Source organism: Fukomys damarensis, unplaced genomic scaffold, assembly GCF_012274545.1.
Source record: "Fukomys damarensis isolate Sample0158 unplaced genomic scaffold, DMR_v1.0_HiC HiC_scaffold_16, whole genome shotgun sequence".
Taxonomy (NCBI): Eukaryota; Metazoa; Chordata; class Mammalia; order Rodentia; family Bathyergidae; genus Fukomys; species Fukomys damarensis.
Window position 1 is genome coordinate 31,866,517 of NW_022900928.1, and position 17,212 is coordinate 31,883,728.

Genomic DNA, 17,212 nt, shown 5'->3' on the forward strand with positions numbered 1-17,212 from the left:
CCAAGGGGGATTGGTTGTAGGACCCACCTCAAATACTAAAATGCATGGATGCTCAAGTCCTTTATATCAAATGGCGTGGCATCTGTAGCTAACCTACATACACCCTCCTGTATACTCTAAATCATCTCTAGATTACTTATACCTATTTATACAATGTAAATCAATGCTATCGATGTAATTTAGTAATAATGCTAAGAGGGAAAAATCTGTATATTTTTAGTATGGATGGGAAATTTATTTTTTAGTATTTTCAATCTGCTGTTGGTTGACTCCACAGTTGTGGACCCCAAGGATACAGAAGGCGGACCTTACTGCATTCATTTATTAGCCAGCCTGCAGGTAGGGTGGACAGATGCGAGCAAGACTTAGAATCGGATATGATTCCAAATCTCAGTTCAGCCAGCTATGCAACCCACTCAACTGCTCTGAGCTTCATTCTCTTCCTGTGTAAAAGGTGAACAGTGACATCACCCACTTCAGAGGGTGCTTGATACATCATAGATATCACTCAATGCACATGATTCATTTATCCTTTGAAGAGTCTTCCACCCAAGCCTACTATGTGCCACAGTCTGTATGTGGGGCTAGAAAAACAGAGGTCGATAAAATAAAGTGTTTGTCCCCCAAGAGGTAATATTCCAAATAACTTGCAAACTGATATTGACATTCCAAACATTATCCAAATAGTCTGTAGCCACTAGTCATGTCTGTGTCTTTTAGATTACATGTACTGGATTAAAATCATGGGTTTTCGGGTCAGACAGACCTGGCATCTACCCATGGCTTTGCCACTTACTGACTGAAAAATCTGTAAGTTGCACATCAAACAATCAATTGAGCTTTGCTTTCCATTTCTGTAAAATGGGGACAATAACTCCTGCCTCAATAGTCTCACAGGTTTGGTGTTATAACAAATGAGGAAATGTGTGGGAAGGCCACTTTTGGTTTAACTAACATATCAGATTTTGAACTCTACAAAGTGCACTTCACGTATAATTTCTCTTTTCACTATCATAATAATGTTGTGAGAACATCTGGCTATTATCCTTCTTAGAGGTGAGGCTACCGGAACCCAGACAATGTTAGGACATTCCACAAGGTCATGTAGGCATTTTGTAGACAAGGAAACCAAGCCTGAGAAAAAGCAAGGAATGCTTGCATAATCCACAGAAGCTTTCTTTGCAGCAGCTCTTTCCTATCTATCGCTGGCCCTGCTGTTTCTCCTGTTTCATCCAAGCCAGACCCTGGAAATATGTGAGAAGAAATAGAATCCCCCAGGCAGAGTTTCCCAGACATTTGGTCTCATTCTTTGCATTTGGAGACTGTGATCTGACCATCTAAAACACCCCACTTCCCTGCCAGTTTACACTAGAACGCTCTCCTGGCAGGAAGCTAAAGCTGGCTGGGGCTGAGCAGCCCTCCACTGGCCCTTTACAAGCTGGTTTGTGAGCTCTTACACGTTTTAATGGAAGGGGCCTGAACTGGGTGACCTTGATGTTTATGGGGTGCTAACTGACGGTAACACAACATGTGAGCACTCAGGTTCTCCTTGGCAGAGGGGTTTGTTTGTGTGGAAGAGACTAGGATGAAAGATGGGAACAGAAACTTGAGATGTTGCTTTATCGTTTGGCCTCAGGTTGTAGTCCCTATTGCTTTTTTCCCACAAACACTTTGATTTCTTATTTCTGTCCTGGAAATAAAAGGAACTGCTTTGTTTTTCCTTCTCAGATTCTGCTTTGACATTAAAGCAGATAGAACTTCACAGAGTGGTTGGTGAAAACCAAACAGGACGATGCTACAGAATGTGCTTTGACAGCTCATTTGCCTTTTACATAACGGAAATAGTCCCGTTTGTGAAATTTAGGTTGCAACTTCTCTCTGAGTCTCAGGTTTCCTTTTTTGTAAACTGGAAATGGCATCAACCACTCTAGAGGGTTGTAGAAATTACTCTTCTTTGGTTGATTTTCTGGGTGCTCACTATGAGCACTGAAAGTCCAAATGGTGCCAGTGACAAACACAATTCTTTCCTGACCTCAAGAAGTCTGCATTCTGTCACAGCAGATAGACATAACCTAAACCTGTTAAGGTAAGAGAATGAGTTGGCACAGGCAAAAGTAAAGATTCTAGTATAATGCCAGATGTGCAGACAAAATATAATAAATTTCACATACCCATTTTTATTTAAAAAAAAGGAAAAGAAATGCAGTGGTGAGTGTACAAGACTGATGTCAGAAGGTGAGCTGTGAATTGACTTTTGCAACATGTTCAATATGTGACAACACTGGCAATTGCCAGTTGACTTTCATGCTACAAAAACCAGAAGTTTCTGACTGGATGCTGGAGGGCTGGGATCTGGGAGGAATCCTTTGAGGTAGAAGGAGCACACAAGGCACAGGGTACACTTAGCTTCAGATCTGACTCCCAGTTTCCCAGCTGTGAGTATGTGGGTAAAATTACTTAATCTCTGAGTCATAATTCTTCGCTCCTAAAATGAGAAGAGTAATTATGATCCCTTACTGCAAGGTAGATGGTGATAATTCAAGGAAATATTATATACAAAAAGCTCCATGTAAACTATTTTACGTATATAACTGATTGTTGGGCCCAGGATTTACTGCATCAGCAGAGATCAGTCTCTTAGCAGAAGAGCAGTTCCACAAGAACAAAATATTTAGTCTCCTAGTAGAAGCCTCAAAATTCGGGTAGAAAGCTCCTGCGCTGGTCACCTAGCAGGCACCATCCGCCAAAACTATCAAAACCTGGATAGAAGCCATTGGTATTTGTAGACTGATATTCTTGAAATCAGGTGAAAATCTTGACCTGTCCTAAAATTCTTATGCCATACTTATAAAGTCCTTGCTTGAACTGGGCAGGACGTATTAGCTCTTCTCTTACAGGAGACCAAACCAAAGCACTCCTGCTCGCTCACCTCATCTCTTCCCTGTCTCGCTGTGTACATGCCATCTTTTCTCTGCACTGCAAGCTTGCCTTATAGCAAGGTCCAGCTTTTATTCATCTTGATTCCCTGGCACTGGCACTGGGAATGACACGTATAGCACAACTTTCAATAAATATTTGTTGAAAGAACAGATGAATTTTAAAATAGCTTCATGGAAGAGGTACATGTCAGTTGGCTCAACTCCATCTCAGAGCCATATTGCACAAAAGTTATTTTGTCAAATGTATTCACACAGAGCTTCAGTTTCTTTTGCATCTTAAACGCTAGTCATTTCCAATCTGAGTGTGAATTCTGTAACTGTAGAAAGTCTTAGTCCTTATACCCACAGGCACATCTTCCTCCATGCCAATGGCCAGCTGCACCTGTTGTTTATGATGTGGAAGGAGATGAGCACATGAAGAAAAAGTGAAAAGGGTAGAGGCAAGATACACAAGGCTTGGCTATTGGTAATCATGCCAAAAAGCGAAAACGGCAGGGAGAAGTTGCCCCAGGCTCTTCTCATTAAATGCTAATCCCCAAACAAGCCCGGCTGAAACCTGGGACCCATTACAGCTATGTTTTAATTTGTCAGGCCTTATTTTACAATCTTGTCCATTAAAATAGCTGGTAGATGTATCTGTGTCTTTCCCCTAAAGGAGTGACTTATGCATAATTTTCCCACAAAATTTTTTCTGCTTGGAAAGATATTCAAAGTTGACACAAATAGGGAATAGGTGGAACCCACCCAAGGATCTGCACACTTTCTTGCTGAGCAAGGAATAGGGGTGCTTCAAAATTCCAGGGATACAGAAATGGAGTCTGGGGCCCTGGGACCTCCTGGGAAGTCTTTCCATAAGCCTGCATTTAGCACTAATAGGAATAATAAGCAAACTTTTTCTATGGTGCTTAGGACATGAGGCTTGGAGAGTAACCATAAGAAATTTTAATGGTGGGTTTAAGAACTTAAAATGATTCCTGATAGGATTTTCCATTTCGTCCCTAGTTCTCTAAAACCTTGGAGAACTTAAAGCCCAAGTCACACTAATGAGCATGTGAAGCAAAAGTAAGACGGAAATGAAATAGCTGCAATGTTCCAGAACTGGTGTTGATGGCACAAAACACTATCTCATTAGAGCCTCACAATAGTCTGGCAATAACACTTCCATTCTCATATTGCAGCTGAGGAAACAGCCTGCAGAAATGAAGTGACTTGTTCAAAGGTACTTAGCTAAAATGCAAGGTGATTATGATTAATACAACTTTTTAGTCTGTCAGTTACGGGATCGAGTTTAGGCAAAGCCTTCAGTGCCATCTGACAATGTTTCCTGGCTGTTCAATGAATATTAGACTATTGCCCCAGTAGACTATACAGTCTCTGAAATCAATCTGAGTTTCCCCAACCCAGCGCCACCTGGATTAAATACTTCTCCTTTTGTTTCTCTGTTTATCTGTGTGTCCATCCATCAGCCCACCTCTCCGTGCATCCAGCTTCATCATCTAAGCAGCGATCCAGTTATCAGGCCATCTTACTGTCCATACATCCATACAACCATGTGTCCTGGGCAAAACACTTCATCTCTTTGCATCTCAGCTTCCTCATTTACAAAATAGGGTACAGGTGCTCATGTTCCAAGCTTATGTGCTGGCTAAACGAACTCTCTGTAATATGCCTAGTGTCAGATACATCTTTCATAGCGTTAATATTCATTATATGGTTACTGCATCATGTTCAAGTACTGCAAAGAGCTAGGGTAAGGGAGAGTTTGAAAATATGGAGAAAGCAAGGGGATAGGTGAGGACTGGACTCAAAGCCTAAGTGGCGGGACAAGATTAGTGGCGGCTTATCTCCTGGAGGGAGGGATATAGGCAGAAAGACGTGTCATACACAGGCTGTGTAGGGAACCAACCAGGATAATGGGAGAAGTACTTAACTAACGACCTCAGTGTTCTCAGTGAGGCAGGAATCTCTGCTGAGCAGCGGGCTGGTGGGTAGACATAGGCACTGAAATGGCCAACTGTAGCTGGAAGGGCCCAGCAGAAGCTAAAGGCCAAGAGCATGATATGATTTGGTTTAGCTGAGCTCAGAAGCCCGGCTGTGCGATCAGAGATAGTGAATGGTTGGAGAGATGCTAGCTTTTGAAAGGTGGGTATAGAAGAAAGGCACACAGAGACAAGGAGAGGTGAGTGATGAAGGGAGAAGGTAGTTGGAGGTCACAGGCACAAAACAGTGGAAACTGACAAAGGGCAAACCAGGAGACAACTAACTGAATAGGAAGTGGCTGTTTCTTGTTCCATGTCACCCAGTGACATGGATGTCAGTACCTGGGCTAAAATGTGCTAGGTTTTTTGGAAAAAAACAGGCATGGTAGGGGCCAGTGAGGCACTCACTCTGAGACAGACATTAATGCATTCTTTGACATCCCCCTCAGTGCTTCTGCACATACTGTTTCCATGGTCTAGGGCAGTGGAGGTGAACCTATGGCACACGTGCCGCAGTGGGCTATTATATCACTGAAAGCTCTAAAAGGTTCGCCATCACTGGTCTAGGGTCCCCTTTGCTCTACCTTCACACGTTCAAATCCAAATGTGCTTTCAGTTCTGGCTCTAGTGATGCCTCCTCCTTAAAGGCCCTCCCCTTGCCCCAGCTGGAGAGATTTTACGTTTTCCTGCCTTCCCAAAGCACTTCTGGGCAAATCATTCTTGCTCAGGCCTTGGGGACCCTGCCACCATAGATAAACCTTTGTATTTCCCAGTAAGTTTTACACGGGAAACCCATCTTCTTACTGCACCCACGTGTTGCCAGTGATGTGTCCAGAATGCACCATGGAACTATGCAAGGTCTCAGGATTGCACAGAGCAGAGGTGAGGTCAGGCAGTCTGGATTGAAGAGGCTGCTCTGCCAAACAAACACTGCCTACCTTTGATCCTTATCTGTGTCATTTATGAAATGGTGATAATGATATCCATTTACCAGAATTTAAAAAGCAATTTAAAAATACACTGAGCACTTATCATGTGCCAGATCTCCCTAGAGGCTGGGGATGCAGAGATGCTATGAAATTACTCCTATCTGCCAGGAACTCAATTCTACCTGTGCATGTAAATGAGCATGAAGCCAACCACAGTGCCCAGAACACAGAGGGCTGATTCCAGGTTAATTTCTCTCCCAAGTGTGGGATCTCTCTATATTTTGAACAAACTAGCAACTCTGTGTATGGCATCTGCCCTTTCCCCCTCCTTCCCTCACTAAGTTGGGCAGATGGATTTTTAGTCTCAGCACAGGTTTCAGGATGAAGCCAGAAGGGGAAGAAAGCACAGGAAAGGGACGTCTGACTTCTTTACAGTAATTAGTCTCCTCTAGACACTGAGGCCAAACCCAAGCCACTCTCCTGTGCTTTTCAGCCTCCCTGTCTATCACCCAAGAGCCAGAGCCGCTCCAAGTCATGGCTCTGTTCCACAGATCGAGATGGCAGAGAGCTAATGAGCCTTGGAAAGCAAGTGGCCTTTCACCTCATTCAAGGAGCTTTAGAGAGCCTTCAAACCAAGCAGAAAAGTGAATTCCGGCATGTTGGTGCAGAGCAGGGCACCAGCCTATTCCCCCAGGACTACAGTTTCAAGCCTTTATAAAGCAGGAAGCAGTAAGTCACTGCTATCTATTTTAATTGGAGGGTCTCTGGCTTCCTGATTAGAGGACTTCAATCCTAGCTTGGAGGAGGCCTCCAAATAGAGTCTGACTTTGCATATAACAAGCCAGGAAAGGGCAGGTGAGCAAAGAAGCCAAAGAACATGGCATCATATTCCTGGCCAGGGTTGGAACCCAACCCAAACCTCACCAACCGGGGTGAACTGGAGAGACAGGTGATGTTAATCCTGTTCCCAGAGACTTCTGCCCTTGATATCCTTTGGTAAAAGACCCATTTCTCCATCTAGTCATGAGTTCATTAGGATTAGATAAATTCTTTCCTGGACTTTTCCACATGGCTGTCCCTCAGGCACCTGAAACTACAAGCATATACTACAGTAAGCTTTCTAAAACCAAGCCAACTGTGTCAGATCTCTGCTTAAAACTTTTTGGGAGTTCCCAATGACAGATAACACCTGAACTCTTCCAAGGCCTCCACACATTGAGGCCTGCTGGATTTCCTCACCTCCTCAGCCTCTCTCTATTGCCACATATATCCCAAGTTAGGCCACTCTGTACCACTGAAAACATCTGAATCTGTCCCATGTTTGTACATGTTGCAAATCTCTGACTTCTACAATGGGTTGCTGTGGGTACATGCCTCCTCCTCCTTCTATCTCTGTCTGCTCATAGCCAACCTCCATCACCCATCTTAAACCCCACATCTTCCAAGAGGCCACCAGGGTTACTCTAGCTGCAAGCAATTGCTGTTCAACTCTTATAGAACTGCCAGGGATACTGTGGTCATGACACAATCCACATGGTTCCTGGCAGTCTTACTACATGAGATGGTACCTTATAAACCTCATGCCTGATTCAGCACCAGTTTCAGCACAAACCTGTTAATGGCCAACATCATACTTGTGCAGGGGACAAATATGAGCTCTAAACCCAGAGATACCTGGATTTGAAACCTTGTCTTTGGGCAAGTCACCAAATTCTTTGGATCTTGGTTTCCTGGAAACAATACTACCTGCAATGTCAGAGGCTTGTGTATTTGTTGTTTGAATAAATCATGAGGCACATACATGCAGGAACTCTGCACAATGTAAATTTCCATTCAAAGAAGAGTTATTTTGTAAAATTACAAGTTATCATCACAGCAGTTTGACTCAGGAAGACAACTAGAGATTTTGTACAAGGTATCAGCTTGGGCATCCAAATAGAAACTTGATTTTGAAGCCCAATTTCAGGAGGGCTTGTATTTGCATACTGAAGAGCTCTAATTCTGATAGAAAGCCATGCAGGCTGTCGGGGGAAATTCTACTAAATTACAAAGCTGCCAGCTCCTGGTTTATCAACCTTTAGCTCTGGCAGTACTTAGCAGCATGCCTGTCTGGGCCCAATTTTCCAGTCTTTGATTAAATGTTAAAAACTGACCATTTCATTGTGTCTAAACTGCCATGCTGCTTCACTTGGGGGCTCTTCCCTGCCTCCCCCCAATGTTCCCCTTCCCTTGCTGCATGGTGTCAATCTCTCCAATATTTATTATTCTGAACTTTGATTTCTAGGCTGTCGCTTGCTGTTGGGAGGGAGTACAGGAAATGTCAAGTCTCAGTGGATATTATTCCTCAGGTGAAATTCTAACCTTGAGTTTCCTGTCCTGTAACATACCTATACAGAAATAGCCTGGCCTGATCGCTTCCTTTTGATGTTTAATTGGATGTCGGTGGTGTGCTTTCTGGGCTGAGAAGGTAATGCTTCTCAGAGAGGGAACAATTCCGGCTACACAAATGAGACTTGTAACAGGGGAGACTGCTCAACGCTGAATCTAATTTTCTCTCCCATCCATGAGCATAAGACAATTTCTCTGGCATTAAAGCATCTCACTCAGTCTTTCTGTCATTAATAAGAATTAAATTCTGTTCCCTCAAATTTAAATGTAATTATATTTTGCCTTGTAAATAAAATTGAATTACCATTTTCAAAATTTAGCACTAATGCAACTGCTATGTTTAGAGCCTTAATGTTTTTAACTCTGTTGCTACTTTCAGCTTTTTTTTTTTTAAAGATCTGGTTCATTTTGCTGTCAACTGTGACTTAATAACACATCTTTTCAGCTCCCTCTCCAATCATTATTTATGCTTTGTGATTATCTTTTCTTTTTGGTAGGGAAGGAGAGTGATAGTTAAAGCTCAGAGGATCTGAGTTTGAATTTCTCTAGGGCAGAGGCCAGGCTGAGCTGAGAGGACCAAAGGAAGAACCCTGATGTGGACTCTGAAAGAAAAATAGTCACTGTTCATGAAAAACTTTCTAACTCGAGGTTTTTGGTAAGATATTCAGTGGGCACCGTGACCTGGAACCTGCTGTGTTCCCTCTTTATCTCTTGTCCCTGCCTTGGGACACCTACCCTCTAGTCAGACTGAGGTAGGGCTTTACCAAGAGCTCGCACTCCTGCATCTGTTGCTCCCTTTGTCTGCACTTCCCCCCACCCCTTAACCCCTGGGAGCCTCCCTTTAGTTCCCTTTCACAGAACAGACCACAAGCTCCTTGTGAAGACCTTCCCACACTTCTCTCCCAGCCTTTCCCGGCCAGGTTCACTGCTTCTGTCCTGGTGCTGCCAAGTCCTCCTGTGTGCACATTAATCAGAGGTCTAATCAGACTTCACACTTGGGTGTCTGAGAAGATTGCAGGGGCTCTCTGATCCTCAGTGACTGGAACAGTGCCCAGCACATAGGAAAGGCTAGAAAGGCTCAGTGAGTGAATGGGGAAAAAAAATGTGTGCTGCTCTCGGGAGGGTGGCAGGTCTGAAGCTGCTCTGAGGTGCTCCCTCTGTGGGGTTTGGTCCCCTGGCTGGAATGGAGCGCAGAATTACCGTCCTGCAAGGAAGCTGACACTCATGCAACGTGGCCTTTGAGCTATGAACCACTGACCTTGCTGTTTGGAGCTAAATGTGCCAGCAGCACATTAATGAATCTTTGTCTATGAGTCAAGCTGCAGTGCAGGGAGCTTGGGGAAGGAAATGGCAGAGAAACTTAGAAACGACAACGACGCTGAGCCCCTGAGAGAGAGAAAACAAATTGCTTAACACTGAATCAGACCCAGGCCTCTGGCTGTAAATTTTCACTATATAAACTGCCCTCAGACTTAAATTTGTTAGTCTAAGGACTGTGTGGCTAATCTAGATCTAATCATGCATTCTAAAAATACATCCTCATACTTCATTTATTAAGTGCTTACTGAATGCCAGCCACCACGCCAGGCATTTTCTGCATACATATTAAAACTAATTTGGAAAACAGCCCTGCAAGGCAGGTATCATTAGCTGAATCTTAACAATCTAGCCTTGGTCCTATTCCAAATCCCATGTGATTCTTACCGACTACACATGCTACCTTCAAATCCATGCCACTGCATTCTAAAACATCTCCACCTGTTATTCCATGAAACTCGAGTGCAATCAAATGATAAGAATCATAAACCACCAGCATGAGCACTTTATAGGCAGGATCTCTGCCATGTACTGATTCTGTGAGCCAGCAACCCAAAGGAATAAAACATAGAGAGAGGCTCCTCTCAAATAAAAGTCAGTTTATGGAAGACAAGTCTGGAGAGAGCTCAGAGCAGTGGGAATGAGGAATGGATTGATGAGGCTGAGCTCAGAGGCTATGGGGAGAGGGTGGGAGGAAAGCCCCCCGAAAGGAACCGGTAGAGGGGTAGATGTGAATTTAAGGGCTGGCCTTTGAGATGCGATCCTGGAAAATGCCGCAGAGGCTGAACGCTTCTTTAGAAGTCATGCGGTTCTGAAAGAAAGGCAGGTGTTCTTGTTTTCAAGGACCCTGGTTAAATTCCAGCTCTGAGCCAACTAAAGCAGCTGGGGTCGGGGGAGACATCGTGCTCAGATGCTGAGCATGCCCATTTTACGCGAAAGCTGCTGAGGCATCCCACACAGCAGCTCTGCTCCTTGGGGAAGTCGGCTTGAAGGACATGAAACAGTACCAGCATCTGTCCAGGAAGGGCTCGCTCTGGCTGGCTGGCACTGTGTATGAAACCAACACAAATATAGTCTGGAACATTACAGAGCAGGATTCCAGAGATTTGCTTTCAGTTCTGCAGACTGTATGGGGAGTGGAAGGAAAGAGAGTACTGAGTGGGCAGGAGGAAGGGAATCCTGAGAGAGGGCAACTGTCTGGTGGTACACCGGGTCTTTTGGGCAGAGGCTTCAGCTGCAGCCCTCCCTGCTGTGTTCCCAGTGGGCTCTCTTGTCCTTACCTTGATCATTCACTGGCAGGTCATTCATGCAATAATCACTAAGAACCTGTCCTGATGCATGTTTGGCCCTGTGCTAGGAATTGTGTGGGGGGCGAGAGATATAAGTGGAATATATTGCTTAGTTATCACAGTGCATAGGGTTATGGATTAGATCTTGAAGCTTCCTCAAAAGTCACATGATTAAGGCTATAAGGAGGTGGTGGACCATTTAGAGGCAGGCCCTAGTAGAAGAGCTTAGGTTATTGGGAATGTACCCTGAAAGCCCATATTGGGGACTTGGAAAGAGACAGCTTGGAGTTAAGTCAAAGTCTGCTGCCGGTGAGCTAGTTACTTTGGGCAACTCATTTCCCTTTTCTAATTCTTTCTTCTTTTGTAACAACAGCTGTAGCAATTGCCACTTCCCTTCATTCATCATTAGTGCTACGGCTACTACCACCACTACCATCACCTCAAATGACTTAGGAAGTGGTACTCCACTAGGCCCAGAGCTGAGGACTGAAGTGTGCCGGGGGTGAGGCGACTAGAATGGGAATGTGTTCCCTTATCTTGGGTGTCTTATCAGGAAGAAGGACCACTTGGATGGGGCTGACTTCCAGGAGGAGATTCTGAGATAAGACTGGGAGCCAAGCTGCTGGGAACCAAGGACCTGAGTAAACACTTGTATAAAATCTGACTTCACTGTTTCCATACACCTCACCAAAGTGCAGAGCAACCTGTCAGCTCACATTTCATTACAGGGCTCGTTGCCGAGTGCAGGGCATGTTGATTTAAGCTGCTTTCATTAAATCCTACTCTTGGTGTTGAACATCAAGAAGACACGCATCTCAGGGAAGAGACAGTCCTCCTTTCTAGGAGGCGGCAGATGGCCGGGCCCATCTCTGCCAACCTGCCAGCCCACTGTCAAGGCTGACAGTGCAACGACCACTTAGGATGTGTCTGCTGGCTGCAGCTGCTGTAGAAGGATCTGGGCAATGCCTGTGCCAGCCTTGTGTGCCAAGAAGCAAAGAGCATGACTAACAGGGATGGAGTTCCCGCTTGTCCCAGGTCCGAGCTGTCTGTGCCAGATGCTGAGATAGCCATTTACCCATCTTCTCTCACCTAATCCTCAGGATTCCCCATGGCACTTCACCTAGGGGGACACTGAGGGTTGGAGAGGAGAAGTTACATGTGAAGCCACTTGTGACACCATTCAAGTAGAGGGGCACAAGCCTTCTGAAATAGACCCCAGAGCCCGTACCACTTCCCTGTCCCCAACTCCCACAATCTGGACAGTAAGGTCATGCTTGGCTTCATGGGAAAAACTCAATCTTCCCAAAACAGCTTCTACTCAGTGAACGTGAACGTGCCCTCAGAAGGGAGGTGGCAGAAAGATATCAAACGCTTATTCTGTGACAGACATTGTTCTGTCTGTCACGGTTCCATGACAGACACTTCACAAAACTGCTGTAATTTAACAATCATAAAACCTGCTGAGATAGGCACTATCACCTCCATTTTTCAGATAAGGAAACTGATGTCAAGGAAAGTTAAAGTTTCCTGCCACTGTCACACAGACAGCATGTGGCAGAACTAGGGTTGCACCGAGGCAGGTAATCCCTACACAGACAGGTGGAGAGGAGAGAGAACACCAAAACACTTTCATTTTCTAACTAGTGGTTTCCAGAGGGGAAGTGACAGGTAAGGAGAGACAATGGCCCGTAGGGAGGCAGCTACAGGTGATGTAAAGCAGGTTAGACCTGGAACTCTGGGCTGGGGTCTGACCCCACTTCCTCACTTGCCAGCTTGACTTAGGCAAGTCATAGCAATCCCAGGCCTCATCGCCAGAATGCTATGATACCACGTGTGCCTTCCTTACCTCACAGACCATGGTAGTGGGATGTGTATTTCTCTATGAACATATCTCTCAGTATGCTATAGGGCCTCAACAAACATATTTTACTATTAATATTGTGAAGGGGGGCTTTGAAGCTGTCTTAAATCCCTGGCTTTATGGCAGCTGTGGCACCATTTAATCAGTTACAGGCTAGATATTTAAAGACCACGATCCATATTTCTGAAAGGGCACACCTCATCTCGTCTCTTACTATTGAAAGTCTTTATTAATATCAAACATTTTCACAAATTGCTGTTGTAATCAAATACCCTAACAATAGGTAACATTTACTGAGCCTATTTTATGAGCCAAGTAACATGTAAGCTCTTTTGCAGTCTTGAATAATTCTTACAATAACCCCAGGAGGCAGGTGCTATTGTTCCCCCTCTCTCTCTCCTCTCTCTCTCCCTCTCTCTCTCTCTCTCTCTCTCTCTCTCTCTCTCTCTCTCCCTCCCCCCCCTGTATAAATAGGCAAAGTAACTTGCCCAAAATTATAACCAGTAAGTAGCAGGGCAGGTTTTGAGCCAGAGTTTGTCTGACTCAGGACTTCTTTCCAGAACAAGGTTCTCTTGTTTTCCCATATGTGTTCACATACATTTTTTATGTCAGTTACGGGAGTGGTAGATGCAGGGCAGAGCAAGATGAGATCAACAAACTTATTCTAAGTCCCTTCTAAACATTCTGCCATCTCCTTGTTACAGGAAACCCTAGAGAATACTTAGAAATCTCACCCAAAGTTACACTGGCCTCCACCAAGGCTGTGGAATTTCATCAGGGATTAACAGTGCAAGGCACAGTTACAGACCTATCATAAATTAGCTTTGTGGCCACATAATGAACAATACAAGCCAGCGCAGCTTTAAGAGGACCATTTATTATATTGCTATAAACAGAGCTATATAAAAGAATTATTCCTGAGACTCTGCACATCTGCGCTCACAATCATGTCTTCACATGAGCTTTGCAAACAAGGATAAAAGTCCAATTTAGCCTACGCAATTCCTCCATTCAATGGGGAAAAGTCATAAAGCATTCCAACCATGGGAATGCTGCACAGATCTCATTTTTTTTTTCCCAAAGATCTCCACCATCTTTCCTGAATACAACCAGAACTGTTAATATACTGCACAACAAGCTAATTTAAGCTTCACTTTGTTGTAACTACATGGGGTGCTGAGGACACTGATTTAGAATAAAAAAGTGGAGTTGGAGATTCTTTCATTTTCTAGTGATGGGTTTTTTAAAAATTCTTAGAGCCTGAGTGTCTTTATCAAGTTTGTTTGTTTTCATTTTTCTTCTTTGTGGTCATCCCTCTTCCTTTCCCAGAAAGCATGCTGTACAAAGGCAGGGATTTTCTGCTCTCTGATTGGAAGAGTGCCCAATACACCTTGTAGGTGCTCAATAAGCATTCATTAGTTGAAATGTTATATAAATTGGTGAAATGGGAATGACAAGAATTCCTTTCTCACAGGGATTTGTGTAGATTAAATGAGATATTAAATGTGAACATAAACTATATACCAATTCTGTGGCAGGTGAATCATACATGTTCTTATTTAATCTTCAGGAGGGTTGATGAAACAATGTGGTTGCAAATAGAAGGATGCCAACAGTAGCGTTCTTTGAACTTTATACATATAGTTTCTATGGAGAACCAGACAGCAGGATCAAGAAGACACTCAATCGTGTGTTCATTCATTCATCAATATTTATCAAGCAGCTGTGATGGCCAGGCCTCTGCTGAGTCCTGTGGCCACAACCATGCATAGACATGTTTCCTACCTTCATGGATCCTATGATCTAGAAGAACATCTGGCCAGAGAGGCAGATGGGGCCAGATCACAGAGAACCTTAAAAATGACACTGAGTTTAGACTGCTTTCTAGAAATGGATGAAATCAAAGAGTACAGCACCTGGGATACGAATCTACCATCAACCCTTATCCCTGCAGCTCTTAGCTAGGGACTTTGCCTGTTACTCTTCCCCCAGGGATAACCATTGTACTGTGACAGAGTTCAGTGAAACACTCCTATTGCCATTATTAATGTTGACGAGGGGCACTTTTGTGAATTCAAAGCTACCATTATGGAAGGAACAAAATGAAGATGTAATTTTTGAGCTCTCTGCCCATTCCAGAAGAAAGGCACAGAAGGCTAGCATCCAGGGGAAGAAGAAAAGCACTTGGAGACGCGAGGGATCCATTGGTAGGCTACTGAGAGCAGGGTTGTGCCACTGTGACCCAGTGGGTAACATTACGGTAGAAGCCTCTTTTCTCCACCCACCCAGTGCCCCTTTTCTCCCCTCATTTACCAATAGAACAGTCATGCCCAGTCCAGCTTGGGTCACAGCTGCAAAGCCCGGTGTCTGGGAGAAAGGTTCCGTGACCTGAACACTGGTCCAAGCATGTGGCTCTGGGTGTCTCACAGTTGGTGCCTCCCCATCCTACAGAGCAGTGGCACTCGCCTCTCACACAAACACCCCGGCCTGAACACGTGGGGTCCATACAGTCCACTGCGACAAAGAGAAAACAGAACACAGGTTAGCATCTGGCCAGCAATACAAGGCTTCTATAAGCCAACATTCTATGAGAATGATGTTGACTACCAGTGGAGAGGCCACTGGATGTGGTAATGAGCAGTGCTTTAGCCAATGGCAGACCTGGATGTTTACCTCTCTGAGGCTCTGTCGCCTCACATATAAATTGTGGAAATAAATTCCTACTTCTTGGCTTGAGAGATGGACAAATACAGATGTGTATCCAGCATCAGCAGAGCACCTGTGACCCGCCATATGCATAATAGAGCACAAGACTTGGTTTGTTCATTTCTGTCCCCGACCACTTAGACCACAGCCCAACATGTAAGAGGGTCTCAATAAATCTTCATAGAACCAACTTTTGTTGTTTATTACTTCATAATGAGATTTTATTTATACGAACAAGAGACTAAAATAGATTCCTTAATTTAAACACAAATTTATTTCACAATTAAATCTCATTAGATTTCATTATCTCCAAATTCTTATGATTGATATGAACTTCCAAATATCACTTTTGTGTGGGCAAACATTTCATTGACCACTGAACTTTACATGTCCTAACTGCATGGTTTCTCCTTCTGTAGGGAAACTAAGAGGCTGTGGCTCTCAGTCAAGTAGCACCTGCAGGGCCAGAGGAAAGGGTCTGTATGAACCTGACTACTCCAAGTACTTCATATAAGTCGAATCATGAAGTATTTGCCTTTTTGTGACTGGCTTATTTCATTTAGCACAATATTCTCGAGGATTCCCATTGTTACAGCATGTGCTGGAATTTCCTTACTTTTAAAGGCTGAATAGTGTTCCATTGTCTGCACATGCTGTGTAATGGCTGTCACATGGTCATGTGGATTGTTTCACCTTTTGGCTACTGTGAATAATGCTACCATGAGCACGGGGGTGCAAATATTGTTCAAAATTTTCGTTTCAATTAATTTCAGTATATGCCCAGAAAAAACACTGGACATATGGTAATTCTATTTTTAACTTTTTGAGGAAATAATAAAATGTTTTCTACAGAAGCTCTACTATTTTAACGTTTCTACCAGTAGTGTATGAGGGTTCCAGTTCTCCGCATCCAGAAAGGAATTTGCACACAAATCTGTCTAATTCTGAAGCCAGTGACAGAATCAGGGCTGAAATTCACTGAATAATATGCAAAAGACCACTGAGAATTAACTTCTGTTAATTAATTTCCAGTTCATACAAAAAGTGCGAAAGAGAGCAGAGAGTAGACAGAACCAGCAAAGGAGATTGGATCTTTGCTCTCGCTCCACCAGAAAGCTTTTAGGTTTGTCTTCCACTCTAGGAAGGAAGGGGATTCCACTCATTTTGATGAAAGAGAGCAGAGAGAGTAGACAGAACTGGCAAAGGAGATTGAACCTTTGCTCTCACTCCACCAGAAAGCTTTTAGGTTTGTCTTCCACTCTAGGAAGGAAGGGGATTCCACTCATTTTGAACTTGAGAGGGGACATGATGTCTTTGTGGGGGCCCAACATGTAGCTGTTGGAGAAACAGTGTTGCCAACACTCAGTGAGGATCCTTTTAGAGGAGCTCATGAGGAAGCCCTATATTGCAGAGGAAAGAACTTAGCATCTCAGCCCTGAGGACTGAGATTCCAGGGTTAGGAAACATAATGTACTTGTTCTAGGTTCCCGGTCAAATTATATTGCATGCCTGCTCTGAGCTTCCCACCTATAAAACAGGTATGAGAACAAAGGACATAGTGGATTTGAAAGGAGGTTACTTTTCCATCTGCACAGCAGCATGATTTGGCCAACTGTGGACAGAGGTCCTTCATAACTCAGACATCATTTTAATTTATTAATTATATTTTAGCATGGAGTAGATGTGACTTTTGCACAAAAATCTGAGAAACTTGGCCTTGGTATGTAACAATCACTGACACAAATAGGCAGAGACTTTGTAAATGGCAACATCTGGGGGACATTTATTTCGAGGACCAGTTTAT

The 17,212-nt window shown here is 43.9% G+C and overlaps 1 protein-coding gene across 1 annotated transcript in view; it reads right to left on the reverse strand.

Moving 5' to 3' along the window:
- The window catches only part of Tenm4 (teneurin transmembrane protein 4), a 724,757-nt gene that overhangs the window by 126,491 nt on the left and 581,054 nt on the right, over window positions 1–17,212 (reverse strand). The window contains exon 15 of the mRNA XM_033763938.1: window positions 15,016–15,216. Within this exon, the coding sequence (XP_033619829.1) occupies window positions 15,016–15,216 (201 nt within the window). The remainder of the gene's footprint in view (window positions 1–15,015; window positions 15,217–17,212) is intronic.